This window comes from Tursiops truncatus, chromosome 6 (assembly GCF_011762595.2).
Source record: "Tursiops truncatus isolate mTurTru1 chromosome 6, mTurTru1.mat.Y, whole genome shotgun sequence".
In the NCBI taxonomy this organism is placed as follows: domain Eukaryota; kingdom Metazoa; phylum Chordata; class Mammalia; order Artiodactyla; family Delphinidae; genus Tursiops; species Tursiops truncatus.
This window is the reverse complement of record NC_047039.1, coordinates 81559906-81575490: the sequence shown is the minus strand read 5'-3', so window position 1 is coordinate 81575490 and position 15585 is coordinate 81559906. Positions and strand designations below refer to the sequence as shown.

Here is a 15585-nt window from a genome sequence, read left to right as displayed (position 1 = left end):
TTTCCACTTCCAAAACAACTGGCTCTTTTGATTTCTAAGAATAAATAAGGATTCCTACTTATCCCTACCCTGTGATACAGGAAATAATACACTAGTCAGGGGTATGCTAGTAATAAGAGGCCAGATAAACACAGTTAAAGATGGGTTATCTGCCTAAAGAATACAGTATTTTAAAATATTTAAGCCTCTTATACATCTGTTAAGTGGACAATGTATTGATAGAGTTAGAGGTAACTTACATTATCCATGATAACTATTCATGAATGAAGATATACTATCAATATATAAATAAATTATAGGCAACTCAAAATTCCATTTGTACACTGGGCTTAACCTCCTCTTTTCTCTTTACTAACATGGCTAACAGAGCTCCAAAATTGAAAGCAATTTCCTCTCTTCTCTATTAATTTTCAGCACCTGCCAAGTAGCAAGAACAACAAAAAGGCCAAGGGTAGATTACACTTTACAGTCAACAGAAAGATTCTGAAACTTAAAAACAAGCTCCACTTGGAATGCATACCTCAACTATGTGGTAGTTCAAGGGGATCTTGTTCTTCCCAGGATAACTCACTAGCTGTGCAGCACTATATAAAAAGTGTAATTTAAGTTTAATGAGTATACACAGATATATGAAAAACTAAATAAGCAGTTTCAAAACCAGTGTATGTAGATATAAAGGAAATCTTTTTCTGAAATGTTCTAGATTTCAGTTACTTAACTACAGCACAGATTATTTTGTCTACCATAAGGAAACTCTTTAATGCATGCAAAACTCCTTAGAAGATCAAAAGGAGTGTAAGTGGGCTTCCCTGGTGGCGCAGTGGTTGAGAGTCCGCCTGCCGATGCAGGGGACACGGGTTCGTGCCCCCATCTGGGAAGATCCCACATGCTGAGGAGCGGCTGGGCCCGAGAGCCATGGCCGCTGAGCCTGCGCGTCTGGAGCCTGTGCTCCGCAACTGGAGAGGCCACAACAGTGAGAGGCCCTCGTACCGCAAAAAAAAAAAAAAAAAAGGCATATAAGTAATAATAGTAAGGAAGTATATTCAGACCTACTAAAGTAAAATGTTTTATAAGGTAGACCATTCCCAAAATACTATATTCCTTTCCATTTTAAGATCTAAACCAAAACTTTCCAAGGTTTCAGAAAATATTAAAAATAAACTTTTCCAAAGCTTGATGTCTAACTGCTAGGAAACAGCAAAACCATTAGTATTCATTTATTCCCACAACATTCATACCAAAAACAGCTTGCCATTCAAGTTAAGTTGTCCAGAGCACATGGCAAATATCCATACAAAAGAGCAGGCATCATATGCATATTACTATAAAGCACTACAGTACTATACAGCATCCAGGAAAGTACTATTTGAGGGTGAAGTGCCTCCAGAAAGCTAGAGATCGGTCTTAGCAAGACAGGGCATCAGGAAGAGAGGAAGATTTTCTTACTCTTAACGTACATTTGCTCTTACTAAATCATCAAGATTGCTACTTTTTCTCCACTCTACTAAAAGTACCATGAAAAGCATCTTACCAAGTCTTCCTTTCCTTCCAGTGGGACTTAACGATGCAGTGAAGATTCTCTTCTATCACAAATCTTTCCACTGAATGACTCCCTGGCATTACAGGACCCTGGAAAGAAAACCAAATACATATACTCCAGACCTAGACAAAATATTATTTTTCATTTATTCAACAAATATATCAGAGCTTATTATGTTCCAGACACTGTATTGGATGCTGGGGATAAAAGTTCACAAGTGTGAAAGCTCTGTATTTCAGCAAATTTGTTCACTTATGTCTACAAGAGAATTAGAATGTCAGCTATAGTGTTTTTTCTACTGCATCTGACACTGTACTATCCTTGCCCACTTCAAGTCTTAAATGAAGCAAACTAAGTAATTTTTGTATATTATTAGTCCTATACAGTTTATTTTTATTTATTTTTTTAAATAGAACAAATCTAAGTTTATTTTTTTTATTATTATTTTTCTTTAAACAATTGCCAAGACTGGAATCAAAGATAAATAGAAGGCACAACAGTTTTGCTCCGGTTTTGTGTTATTCAGATTTTTGAAAATTTTTGGGGTCTTTTTGGTTTTTTTTTTTTACAAATACAAATTAAACATGAAAAAACTCTACTTCAAAAAAAAAATCTAACAGTTCAAGAAAAGCTTATCAGTTGCATTCTAGACATTTAAAACCTATCTTACAGTTTAAATTTCAATGGTAAAAACAGGTTTTGGAACTGTTTTGCAACCACGTATCCAAAGAAAAACTCTACTAACACCTTTTATTCAGTTTTTAACCATACCAGAGAGAATCTAAATTGTCAATTTTTCCAACGGCAATTTTTCCACAGCAGAAGGTAGTCATGACTCTCAAAGAAGAGACAGTTTGGGTTCTTCCTGCCTTCAAAATGTTTATCAAATCCTGTAATTCTCACAGGCTTTTGAAAAATGTAGAAAATAAGTAAAAAATATTCCAATGAATGAAACATACCAAATGTCAGTAATAAGCAAGACAATCCTTTGGGGAAACTGTTAAAAAAAAAATCCAGTCTGTATATGCAAATAAAGCAAGGAAATGCAGTCTTTTTTTTTTTCTTCTTTAAAAATCCATTTTTCCTAAAATATCATTCCACAAAACTGGAAGTGAAGGACTAAAAGGTGGGGGGGGGGTGAGAGGGGAAGGAGCACACACCAGTAACACAAAAAGTAGAACTGTACAAACTTAAGCAGTTTATCATAGACTAGGATCAGATTCCAAGATACCAAAGGTTGGCTGAAGAAATCACCATTCTGTGGGAGCTAGGGTTTGTACTGCTGCCTGAAGATCGGTGAAGAGCAATTCACTGCCTTGGAGCAATGCCCGTTCCCACTCCAAATCCTGGTTTCTGCACCATGCCTCCACGGGGTGGGCCTCTCACCCCACCACCCAGCCCACCTCGAGGGCCTCCAGGTCCCCGAAAGCGGTAATCTCGGCGATCCCCTTCCCGGGCAGCTTGAGTCTTCTTTTCTTCCACATTCAGACAGACCTCACCTCTGAACATGATGGGCCTGTTGTTAAGCACCTTCTGAACAGGTTCAGAATCATCAAACACAATGAACCCAAAATTAGGTAATTTCCCACCACTGTTAATACGCAGCTCCACCACATTCCCATAATTTTGAAAAAAATCTTTAAGCTCTGGTTTGTCCACCTTATGAGGCAGGTTGCCGATAAAGAGTTGGTGACTGTCAGGGTGTCTCACGATTCTTCGGGGTTCAACGTCACCTTGCTCACCAACCTCACAGACTGGTCTAGGTCCCCTCTGGGGAGGAACATTTATTCGCTGTTCTCGCACCCTTTGATCCCTCTGAGGCCTCTGCGGTGGAATGTGAGATTCAGGCTTAGACTCTGGACGAGGCTGTGAAGCTGGTACTTTAACAACATGAGGTGGTATCCCAGTAACTGGAACAGCTCCACTGGGTGGAAGGTTCTTACTGGTCACAGATGCCCAAGAAAAGGTTCTCAAGTCCTCCTGCACTGTCTGGCTATGTCTGCAGGCGCTGGAGAACTCTTCTGAGCATCCTCAGGAACAGTTTCTTCCAATACTGGCTCAGACTTTTCCTCTTGGACTTCAGACACAGGTTCTTGCTCTGGCTCTGGTTCAGGATCAGGCGCTGATTCAGGTTCAGCAACAAGTTCTTCTAAATGTTCTTCTAAGTCATTGCTAACAGTTTGATCATAGAAAGTTCCAGAATCATCAGGTACCATCAGGTACCACCTCATGGTACCACCTTGTCTGCTGTCTTTCTTCAGGTTCCTCTACTTCTTCTTCAGATTCTTCCTGAGGCTCAGTGACAAAGCCACCAAAGACCTCATCTTGGTTATCTGAAGATATCATTATGAACATAGAACTTATTTGCAACAGAGCCCTCAGGAGCAAGGACAAAGGTCTGCATGAATCTCCTCAAAGCCTGGTGGTTATTAGAGAAAAAGCCCATCACCTGGACCACCACACCATCATTCAGGGTGGCATGAGCATCGACATGACGGATCTTAGTGTGGCAATTGGTGAAATTTTGTGACATCACTTTCCTATGGATTTCTTTCTGTCCATAGACCGCATCTGCTGGCTTTCCATTTGAATCCAACCCCCATGGACATAAGAAGAGTTCTTTCCACAAAATCTGTGTAGCATGTCTGAGGCCTGGTTCAACAGTGTGTAATACTGTCTCACAAATTCCTGCCCGACCAGCAGGGGACTAGGCTTCTCCATAACCATTGCTTTGGTCAATTTAACCTCATTGGGGCATTTCGGGAGTAAAGAAGAGACACACAAGTTGCTCTGCACAGTGCCTGGCACACAGCGAGGGCTTGGAAAAAGGTTAGCTATTATCATCACTCAATATCCATGAACTCACTGCTCCCCCCTTACTCCCTGTAAAACCTAGGAGCAGCACTTCTGCTTCCCGAGTTGAGAAATTCTCAATGCACTTTCGTGTCCCCCACCCAAAGAAAAGCCTCCTCTGGTCTGGGTTAAGCTGGAGACCCCGTCAGGGGAGGAAGGACTCCGCGTGCGGGGGGGCAGGAGGGAAAAGCTACCGAGCCGGCCGCACGGGGCCCCAGGCCCCCGAGATCACCCTGGGGCCCGGGCGGCAGCCGCGGCTCGCTCTCGCCCGCCGTGGCCATTACAGTTTATTTTTTGAAACCATGGGACTGGATTACTTCCATAAAAAACATGGAGAGAGGGAAAATTTTGTCTCGAACACTATGTAGACATAAAAAAATCATGTATGCACTGAAAGATATCCACACTACGCTGTTTTAAAAAAGGTTGAAGAACATTATCTACATGATATTGTTTAATTAAAAAAATATGCATAGCAAACAGGTTCAATGAGTTTATTTACTTATTACTTACTACTTAATGGTGACTTTTACTTTAATCTACTTTATCATTTCTAATTAAAAACAAAACAAAACATTTTTTGAAAGCCCAGAACAAAAAAACCAAATCCTCTTCAAACAGATATTTTGCATATTTATGCTCTTCTGGCAAAGGATGATGGGCACATTACAGAGGCAACACCAATTAAGTACAAATAGTACAGGAAAAGCAAATTTTGAGGTGCCATTCTAATGTTCCCCTAGATACCTAATCACAAAGATTCTAACAGTCTTACTGTAAATTAGACTTCCAATTATATATACTCTAATTAGACCATTACATAAAGTTAACTAAAAGCATTATATATGCAATATTGCAAGTGGGTAGCAAGTTGATAATTTTGTATATATAACCAATTATCCAACAACTTGTTACCCTGAGATAGAGTATACATACACTAAAATTTCCCTGGTCATAAGCAACTTTCCATAGAAGAGAGAAGACAGGGAAAGAAAACTCAAGTTTGACCTAAGGTGGTAACATTGGTTCTTATGCCAGTGGTTCTCAGCTGGGGGAAATTTTGCCCCTAAGGGGACATCTGCCAATCTCTGGAGACATTTTTGGTTGTCACAACTGACATGCTACTGGCACCTAGAAGGTAGAGGCCAGGGATGCTCCTAAGCATCCTACAATTCACAGGACAGCCCCACAACAAAGGATTATCCAGCCCAAAGCATCAATTGTGCTGAGGCTGAGAAACTGCTCTATGCTGACTGGAATGTACTAAGCAACAGGTATCGATAGTACTTTAGCCAGGCGAGTTTCTTTTCAGAACCAGCCCAGTGATCACTGTGCTTGCTGCCTGGGTATTAAAGTTAAGACAGTCATGGGCTTCCCTGGTGGTACAGTGGTTAAGAATCCGCCTGCCAATGCAGAGGACACGGGTTCAAGCCCTGGTCCAGGAAGATCCCACATGCCGTAGAGCAACTAAGCCCGTGAACCACAACTACTGAGCCCATGTGCCACAACTACTGAAGCCCGTGTGCCCAGAGCCTGTGCTCCACAACAAGAGAAGCCACTGCAATGAGAAGCCCGCACACTGCAAGGAAGAGTAGACCCCGCTCACTGCAACTAGAGAAAGACTGTGCGCAGCAACGAAGACCCAACGTTGCCAAAAATAAATTTTCAAAAAACCCAAAAAAAACAATCACTCAAATGCAAAGGTATAAAGTAACTAAAGCACAGTTAAAATGTAAATTTTTATATCAAATGTTAATATCAAAATTATACATTTTCTTAATTGCTAAAGTATAACAGCTATCAACAACCTGACCTCATAATAAAAAATACATATATTTAAGAACTATAAAGTCAGCTTATACTAATCATTGGGATTTTTAAATTAAAAACACTTTATTGAGCACTCATCACGTGTCACATACTGTTCTATGCACTTTATGCGTGTTAATAATTTAATCCTCATTACAACTTTATGAGATATATACTGTTATTATTCCATTAGGAAACTAAGGTAGGGAGGTAAATAACTCACTCAAGAGCACACAGCTGGGCTATGACTAAGCCAGGATTAAAATCCAAACCTACTTGGCCTCTCAAACCTACACTCTTCAATTGTACACCGTGCTGTCAATTTACACTGCCTAAATATGATTTCTTGAATAATGAGGTGATACCATTCACTGAATTAAACTGTTAACTTCGCTGCCAATGACCCTCTTAGATAATAAACAACTCAAAATTAAAATGTCCCATAGGCATAATTCAAACAAGATTAAACCACAATTACAACACAACACAGGCACTTTGAAAGGCACTTTTGTTGGTCATGCATGTACCTCAGGATCATCCGTGTAATCAAACATTCTGAAGATGACCCTTGGCATCGGGTACACCGAATCTTCAGTGTGAGGAGGTGGTGTGAAAGGAGGCAGGTTGTGCTGCAGTGCTTCACACAGGATGCTGTCAAAGGCAAGATAAGGTCTTAGGATGTGCCGCTCCTGCCAGCGATCCTTTTTCAATTTCTGAATCTGGGCCCAGAGGCAATCTAAATACTAAAGACAGATTAATTTTTAACAATTAATAGATATTTGGAGGCTAGATGAAATAACATTTTGACTAGACAAAACCAAAAATCTACTGCCTTCTAAAATACAGGATACAAAAGCAAGCTAACTTACAATTAAATACAGTACTAAGGAATACTGCGAAGTTTCTGTTTTTGTTTTACTTATTTTATAAAGTCTGTCTGGGGCTGATACCTCTTATTTTTTCAAATTGGGCACTTAAATTAAAAATACATCAACTCTAGAATAGGGAATGTTTTGATGACATTCTAACATTTATTAAAAATCCACTATATGCCTAGGGCTATGAGGAGCTGAACCCCTGATATGAAATGTGAAAACCCAGCTGAGGTATACAAATGGGATGATTTGAATATGTCACAAAGATAAGAATCTACTCTGTGCTTGTATCACAAGAGACTGAAATCAATTTACCTCTTCTTGTGGATGCGGTTTCTCTGCAGTCCATACTTGTAACATGGGCACATGAGTCTTCTGGCGTCTTCTAAAGGTAAGAATGAAAATCTACATTTAGGTTCTTAAAACATGAAAAGATATTCAGTTGCTTTCATAATTAATAAAATGCAAATTAAGGGAGTGAAACATTTTAACCTATCAGATTGGCAGATATTAGAATCTTTGATAATGTATTGCATTGCCAAAATGTAGGCAAATACACGGTTTCAAAAACATCACTGGCAGAGGGCTAACTGATATAATCTCTTTAGATGACATATGGAAGAGTATAATCTCTTTGGAAGGCAATCTGACTAAATATCAAAATTAAAATTGTTAAAGACACTTCAACCCAGCAATGCCATTTCTAAGAATTCACATCATCCCAAAACATATTTGTACCTGCCACGCCAAAACATATTTGTACATGCACATAAAGACTTATTATGTACAAGGATATTCACTGAAACACTGTTTAAAATAGCCAAAGACTTGCAATAGCCTCAATGTCTACCAACAGGAGACTAGTTAAAGGAATTACAGTACATTAAAAGACTGGAATACCATACAGCTGTTAAAAGGAATGAGGTAGAGCTAAATATCTTATGCAGCGAATCCAAACTATATTAAGAGGGAAAAAAAAGCAAGTGTGTATAGAAGAACAATGTGTATACTGGACTATCATTTGTATAAAAAGGGGAAATGACATTCAAATGTTAGCATATTCATACTCTTATTTTCATTCTTTTGCAAACATCTAATAGTATTAAAAAACAGTACAACTTTTGAAAAATATAAAACATTTAAAAAATCATCTAAAGGTACCTTAGTGTAATGAGAAAGCAGATTTTTATCTTTAGACTTCCTTTAGCTTTATTGTAACTAAGAAGATATTAACAATATCCAAAGAATTACCTATTAATAGAAAATGAAACTTATAACAAAATTCTTCTGAAAAAACTTAAGGGGACACAAAATCATTACCAAGCTGCTGTGCCCTTACTTAAGATAGCTTTCAGTGTTGGCAAAGATTCGGTCCATCTCTGCATCTTTCTTTTCGTACAACTCCTTTCCAACCCAGGGCAAAGATGATAGAAATGCATACACGTACCAATCCCGGCGCACCTAAGGAATTTTTTTAAAAAGGTACATTTAAAATAGGTGCTAGTGAATTTTCATTCATATTATATTTATTCCTGAATGAAATCCTATGGACGCAATTCAGTAGGACTTAACAAAGACATCTGGCTCATTTAGAGCATTTTTAGATATATTAGCTTTAATGTTACTAGACAGAATCATTTAACTAATGTACAGATGTCACAAAGAACCCACCATTATACCAGTTGACTTAACTTTTAGACATTAAGAATTTACAATGTGATAAGTCTACTGTTAATCTTCTGTTTTTACTACTAAAGGGTTACCAGTGAAAAATTCCTGGTACTATATGGACGAGATTCAGCACAAGGGGTTTTCTTACCTGAGGCACATCTTCTTCCTGAGTTACACTTACAAAATTTTCAAACATAGCAACCATTGATGGGGCAGCAATGACGTGACAATTCACAAGATCAGATAAAAAACGGACCTGGTGGGGAGAACAATTTCTATGAAATCTAAATGTCCTTTATAATAATTATAAAACAAGCAATTCTGTAATGTTTGAAACCACAGTTCTGAAAAACTACAGCCCAAGGACCAAATCTAGCCCACTGCCTGTTTTGTTTTTTGTTTGTTTGTTTTTTTTGCGGTATGCAGGCCTCTCACTGTTGTGGCCTCTCCCGTTGCGGAGCACAGGCTCCAGACGTGCAGGCTCAGCGGCCATGGCTCACGGGACCAGCCGCTCCGCGGCATGTGGGATCTATCCGGACTGGGGCACAAACCCGTGACCCCTGCATCGGCAGGCGGACTCTCAACCACTGCGCCACCAGGGAAGCCCCCACTGCCTGTTTTTTAAGCAGCCTGCAAACTAAGAATGGTTTTTAAATATTTAAATGCTTGAAAAAAACCCAAAAGAATATTTTGATTCATACAAATTATATGAAATTACATTTCATTGTCCACAAATCGACTTTTACACAGCCATGCTTATTTGTTTACATATTGTCTGTGGCTGCTTTTCTGCTATAACAGCAGAGCTGAGTAGTTGTGACAGACACTGTAGGAAGGACAGGAATCTGCATTTATAGCTTTACATTTATACTAAACTAAGAACCTAAACTGTAATATTCTAGCTATTACAACCAATAATCTTCTTTTCTGTTTGGCTGTGAAAAAATTTTCGCTGGACCACAGAAATGGAAATTTATGAACAGATATTTATTGGGTGCCCTTTGTGTGCCACTGCTGAGCACTATTAAAGTCTCTGTCACATGGGAGCTCACAGACTAGTGGGACAAGCACAATCTCAACCCAGATGGATAAATCCTATACTAAAAGATAAATAAAGTGTTCTAGAAATAGGGACAAAGGGAGTAGGGGGAAACATCATATAGGAGGTAACAACTGGGCTAGATCATAAAGGATGAAAAAAGTAGTCCTCACGTGGAGAGCAAGGAGAGGGTTCTAGGCAGAAAGGTTCAAAAACAAGGTGTGTTCAGGGACCAGCAAGTAATTCAGATAGAGCTGGAGGGTATATGGGAGGCAAAGAGAAACAGACTGGGGCAACCATGAAGGATCAGACTTAATGGAATCTGAACTTAATAGCGTGATGAGTGTCCAAACTCTTTTGATTATGTACTCAGTAGAAAAGAATTTGATCACATACCTCAACACATAAATATCTACTTATATATAAATATAAGTTGGCCCACTGTCAATCTATGTGTTATGTATTAATAAGGCTTAATTCCATTTCCATTTAAGATAAGTAAGAGTTCTGATATTTACTTCCTGCATCATCTTGTGCACCAGGCTTTGAAGACTATCCACTGTAGAAAATGGGAAGGAACTGAGGTTTTTAACCTGTAACCAACATGAACAGAGCCTAGTTACAGAAGACCATTCTGGTGCCACTACAGAAGATAAAGTGAAAGGCAGAGAATCTGGATGCAAAAAGAGCTGTTAAGAGCTGTTAAGACATTACGAGGAAGGCATGAACTACACTAGAGGCCCTGGAGACAAGGAGAAGGGACAGACTGGAGAGAAATTTAGGAGGTAGGACAGACAGGGCTTGGAGACTGGTATGAGAGGGCAAAGGCAAGACAAAAATTAATGCTCAGGTTTCTGGACGGGCTATCCAGTAAATAGCAACCACTTGTGTGGGTTGGGCTGAGGGTACAGAAAAGGAGGTATAAAGAATGCATTAATTCAGGGACTTCCAGGCAAGATACCTTAGGGCTATCCAGGTAGTATTTGGACCAAAGGTCTGGAGCTCAGGAGAATGGCTGAAGCAGGAGATACAGATTAGAGTTGGTAGGGGGGAAGGTCATCAAAATAAAGGTAGTTTATGAAGCTATAAGAGAATGAGAATGCTTCAGCAGAGAATGTTTGGAAAAAAGTGAAGTGAGGACAGAATCCTGGGAAACACAAAAATTTAAAGGGCAAAGGAAGGTTACCCAGTAAAAGGAGACTGAGGAATAGAAGGTAGGTGGCAGCAGGAGGTCCTGAAAAGAGTGGTGCTGCAGAAGCCAAGTAGTGTAAAGCATCCCATGTTACAGGGAGGTCAACTAGGATTGAGTTAACAGAAGCCACTGGACTCGGTAATGAGCTCTGTATCTTTAATAAGAATGGTTTCGGTACTTCCCTGCTGGCGCAGTGGTTAAAAATCCACCTGCCAATGCAGGAGACACGGGTTTGATCCCAGGTCCAGGAAGATCCCACAAGCCGCGAGCAACTAAGCCCGTGCACCGCAACTATTGAGCCTGCGCTCTAGAGCCTGTGAGCCACACTACTGAAGCCTGTGCACCTAGATCCCGTGGTCCGCAACAAGAGAAGCCACCGCAATAAGTCCATGCACTACAACAAAGAGTAGCCCCTGCTCACTGCAACTAGAGAGAGCCCACGTGCAGCAACGAAGACCCAACGCAGCCAAAAATAAATAAATAAAATAAATAAATTTATTTTTTAAAAAAAAGAATGGTTTCAAAAGAGCAGCTGTTGTGGTGAGTGGGGAACTGTATTTCAAGAGAAAAGATAAATTATTTGGTTGTAGCTCACCTCTCCCCTTCATCCCAACACTAAGTCATAACATACCAAAAAACAAATACAAAAAATGTTTAACAAAGATCTAGAAGAACTAAAGAACAAACAAACAGAGATGAACAATACAATAACTGAAATGAAAAATACACTATAAGGAATCAGTAACAGAATAACGGAGGCAGAAGAATGAATAAGTAAGCTGGAAGATAAAACAGTGGAAATAACTGCTGAGGAGCAGAAGAAAGAAAGAAGAATGAAAAGAATTGAAGACAATCTCAGAGACCTCTGGGACAACACTAAATGCACCAACATTCAAATTATAGGGGTCTCAGAAGAAGAGAAAAAGAAAGGGTCTGAGAAAATATCTGAAGAGATTACAGGGGAAGACTTCCCTAACATGGGAAAGGAAATAGTCACCCAAGTCCAGGAAGCACAGAGAGTCCCATACAGGATAAACCCTAGGAAAAACACACCAAGACACGTATTAATCACTAACAAAATTTAAATTCAAAGAAAAAGTATTAAGAGCAGCAAAGGAAAAACAAAAAATAACATACAAAGGAATCCCCATAAGGTTATCAGCTGATTTTTCAGTGGAAACTCTGCAGGCCAAAAGGGAGTAGCAGGATACACTGATGAAAGAGAAAAACCTACAACCAAGATTACTCTACCCAGCAAGGATCTCATTCACATTTGATGGAGAAGTCAAAAGCTTTTCAGACAAACAAAAGCTAAGAGAATTCAGCACCACCAAACCAGCCTTACAACAAATGCTAAAGAAACTTCTCTAAGCGGGAAACACAAGAGAAGAAAAAGACCCACAAAAACAAACCCCAAACCATTAAGAAAATGGTAATAGGAACATACATATCGACAATAAACTTGAATGCAAATGGATTAAACACCCCAACCAAAAGACACAGACTGGCTGAACGGATACAAAAACAAGACCCATATATATGCTGTCTACAAGAGACCCACTTCAGACCTAGGGACATATACAGACTGAAAGTGAAGGGATCAAAAAAGATATTCCATGCAAATGGAAATCAAAAGAAAGCTGGAATAGCAATACACATATCAGATAAGATAGACTTTAAAATAAAGACTGCTACAACAGATAAGGAGGGCCACTACATAATGGTCAAAGGATCAATCCAAGAAGATGATACAACAATTATAAATGTTTATGTACCCAACAGAGGAGCACCTCAATACATAAGGCAAATGCTAACCACCATGAAAGGAGAAATCGACAGTAACACAATAATAGTAGGGGACTTAAACACCCCACTTAGACCAATGGACAGATCATCCAAATAGAAAATAAGGAAACACAAGCTTTAAATGACACAATAGACCAGATAAATCTAATTGATATTTACAGAACATTCCACCCGAAAGTGGCAGAATACACTTTCTTCTCAAATGCACATGGAACATTCTCCAGGAAAGATCACATCTTGGTTCACAAATCAAGCCTCGGAAAACTTAAGAAAACTGAAATCCTACCAAGCATCTTTTCTGACCACAGCACTATGAGACTGGAAATCAATTACAGGAAAAAAACTGTAAAAAACACAAATACATGGAGGCTAAACAGTGGTCTACCAAATAACCAAGAGATCACTGAAGAAATCAAAGAAGAAATAAAAAAATACATAGAAACAAATGACAACGAAAACATGACAACCCAAAACCTATGGGATGCAGCAAAAGCAGTTCTAAGAGGGAAGTTTATAGCAATTCAATCTCACCTCAAGAAACAAGAAAAATATCAAATAAACATCTAACTCTACACTTAAAACAACTAGAGAAAGAAGAAAACCCAAAGTCAGCAGAAGGAAAGAAATCATAAAGATCAGAGCAGAAATAAATGAAATAGAAATGAAGAAAACAATACCAAAATCAATGTAACTAAAAGCTGGTTCTTTGAGAAGATAAACAAAGTTGATAAACCCTTAGCCAGACTAATCAAGAAAAAAAGGGAGAGGACGCAAATCAATAAAATTAGAAATGAAAAAGGAGAAATCACAACTGACACTGCAGACATACAAAGGATTATAAGAGACTACTACAAAAAACTATATGTCAATAAAATGGACAACCACGAAGAAATGGACAAACTCTTGGAAAGGTCCAATTTTCAAAGACTGAACCAGGAAGAAGTAGAAAATATAAATAGATCTATCACAAGTAATGAAATTGAAACCATAATTAAAAATCTTCCAACAAACAAAAATCCAGAACCAGATGGCTTCACAGGCGAATTCTATCAAACATTTAGAGAAGAGCTAACACCAATCCTTCTCAAACTCTTCCAAAACATTGCAGAGGGAGAATCACTCCCAAATTCATTCTATGAAGCCACCATCACTGATACCAAAACCAGAAAAAGAGATCACAAAAAAAGAAAATTATAGACCAATTATCACTGATGAACATAGATACAAAAATCCTGAACAAAATACTAGCAAACAGAATCCAACAGCACATTAAAAGGATCACCATGATCAAGTGGGATTTATCCCAGGGATGCAAGGATTCTTCAATATACGCAAATCAATCAATGTGATACACCACATTAACAAATTAAGGAATAAAAACCATATGATCATCTCAGTAGATGCAGAAAAAGCTTTTGACAAAATTCTACACCCATTTATGATAAAAACTCTCCAGAAAATGGGCACAGAGGGAACCTACCTCAACATGAAAAAGGCCATATATGACAAACCCACAGCAAGCATCATACTCAATGGTGAAAAACTGAAAGCATTTCCACTAAGATCAGGAACAAGACAAGGATGTCCACTCTTGCCACTCTTATTCAACATAGTTTTGGAAGTCCTAGCCACAACAATCAGAGAAGAAAAAGAAATAAAAGGAATACAAATTTGAAAAGAAGAAGTAAAACTGCCACCGTTTGCTGATGACATGATACTATACATAGAAAATCCTAAAGATGCCACCAGAAAACTAATCAATGAATTTGGTAAGGTTGCCGGATACAAAATCAATGCACAGAAATCTTTGGCATTCCTATACACCAACAATGAAAAATCAAAAGATAAATTAGGGAAACACTCCCGTTTACCACTGCAACAAAAAGAACAAAATACCTAGGAATAAACCTGCCTAAGGAGGCAAAATACTTGTACTCACAAAACTATAAAACACTGACGAAAGAAATAAAAGATGACAGAAACAGATGGAGAAATATACCATGTTCTTGGTTTGGAAGAATCAATATTGTGAAAATGACTATACTACCCAAAGCAATCTACAGATTCAATGCAATCCCTATCAAACTACCAACAGTATTCTTCACAGAATTAGAACAAAAAATCTTACAATTCGTATGGAAACACAAAAGACCCAAATAGCCAAAGCAATCTTGAGAAAGAAAAATGGAGTTGCAGGAATCAGGCTCCCCGACTTCAAACTATACCACAAAGGTACAGTAATCAAGACAGTATGGTACTGGCTCAGAAACATAAATATACATCAATGGTACAGGACAGAATGCCCAGAGATAAACCCACGCACATATGGGCACCTAATTTACGACAAAGGAGGCAAGAACATACAATGGAGAAAAGACAGCCTTTTCAATAAGTGGTGCTGGGAAAACTGGACAGCTACATGTAAAAGAATGAAATTAGAACACTACCTAACACCATACACAAAAATAAACTCCAAATGGATTAAAGAGTTAAATGTTAAGACCAGACACTATAAAACTTTTAGAGGAAAACATAGGAAAAACACTCGGACATAAACCACAGCAAGATCTTTTTTGACCCACCTCCTAGAGTAACAGAAATAAAAACAAAAATAAACAAATGGGATTTAATCAACTTAAAAGTTTTTGCACAGCAAAGGAAACCATAAACAAGACAAAAAGACAACCCTCAGAATGGGAGAAAATATTTGCAAATGAAACAAAGGATTAATCTCCAGAATATACAAACAGCTCATGGAGCTCAATCAAAAAAACAAACAATCCGGTTAAAAATTGGGCAG

At 38.5% G+C, this 15585-nt stretch overlaps 1 protein-coding gene and 1 pseudogene across 5 annotated transcripts in view; both read right to left on the bottom strand.

The window, feature by feature from the left end:
* NCBP1 (nuclear cap binding protein subunit 1) overlaps nucleotides 1-15585 on the bottom strand; it is a 44591-nt gene that overhangs the window by 17484 nt on the left and 11522 nt on the right. For 4 of the 5 annotated variants that reach the window (XM_019948880.3, XM_073806319.1, XM_073806320.1 and 1 more), the window contains 6 exons: nucleotides 8897-9004; nucleotides 8417-8538; nucleotides 7393-7462; nucleotides 6730-6945; nucleotides 1532-1629; nucleotides 521-584 (listed from right to left, as the gene is read on the bottom strand). In XM_019948880.3, the coding sequence (XP_019804439.1) occupies nucleotides 521-584; nucleotides 1532-1629; nucleotides 6730-6945; nucleotides 7393-7462; nucleotides 8417-8538; nucleotides 8897-9004 (678 nt within the window). The remainder of the gene's footprint in view (nucleotides 1-520; nucleotides 585-1531; nucleotides 1630-6729; nucleotides 6946-7392; nucleotides 7463-8416; nucleotides 8539-8896; nucleotides 9005-15585) is intronic. The other variant, XM_033858323.2, reaches the window with a different exon arrangement.
* On the bottom strand, nucleotides 1639-6722 carry LOC117312651 (ras GTPase-activating protein-binding protein 1 pseudogene; annotated as a pseudogene).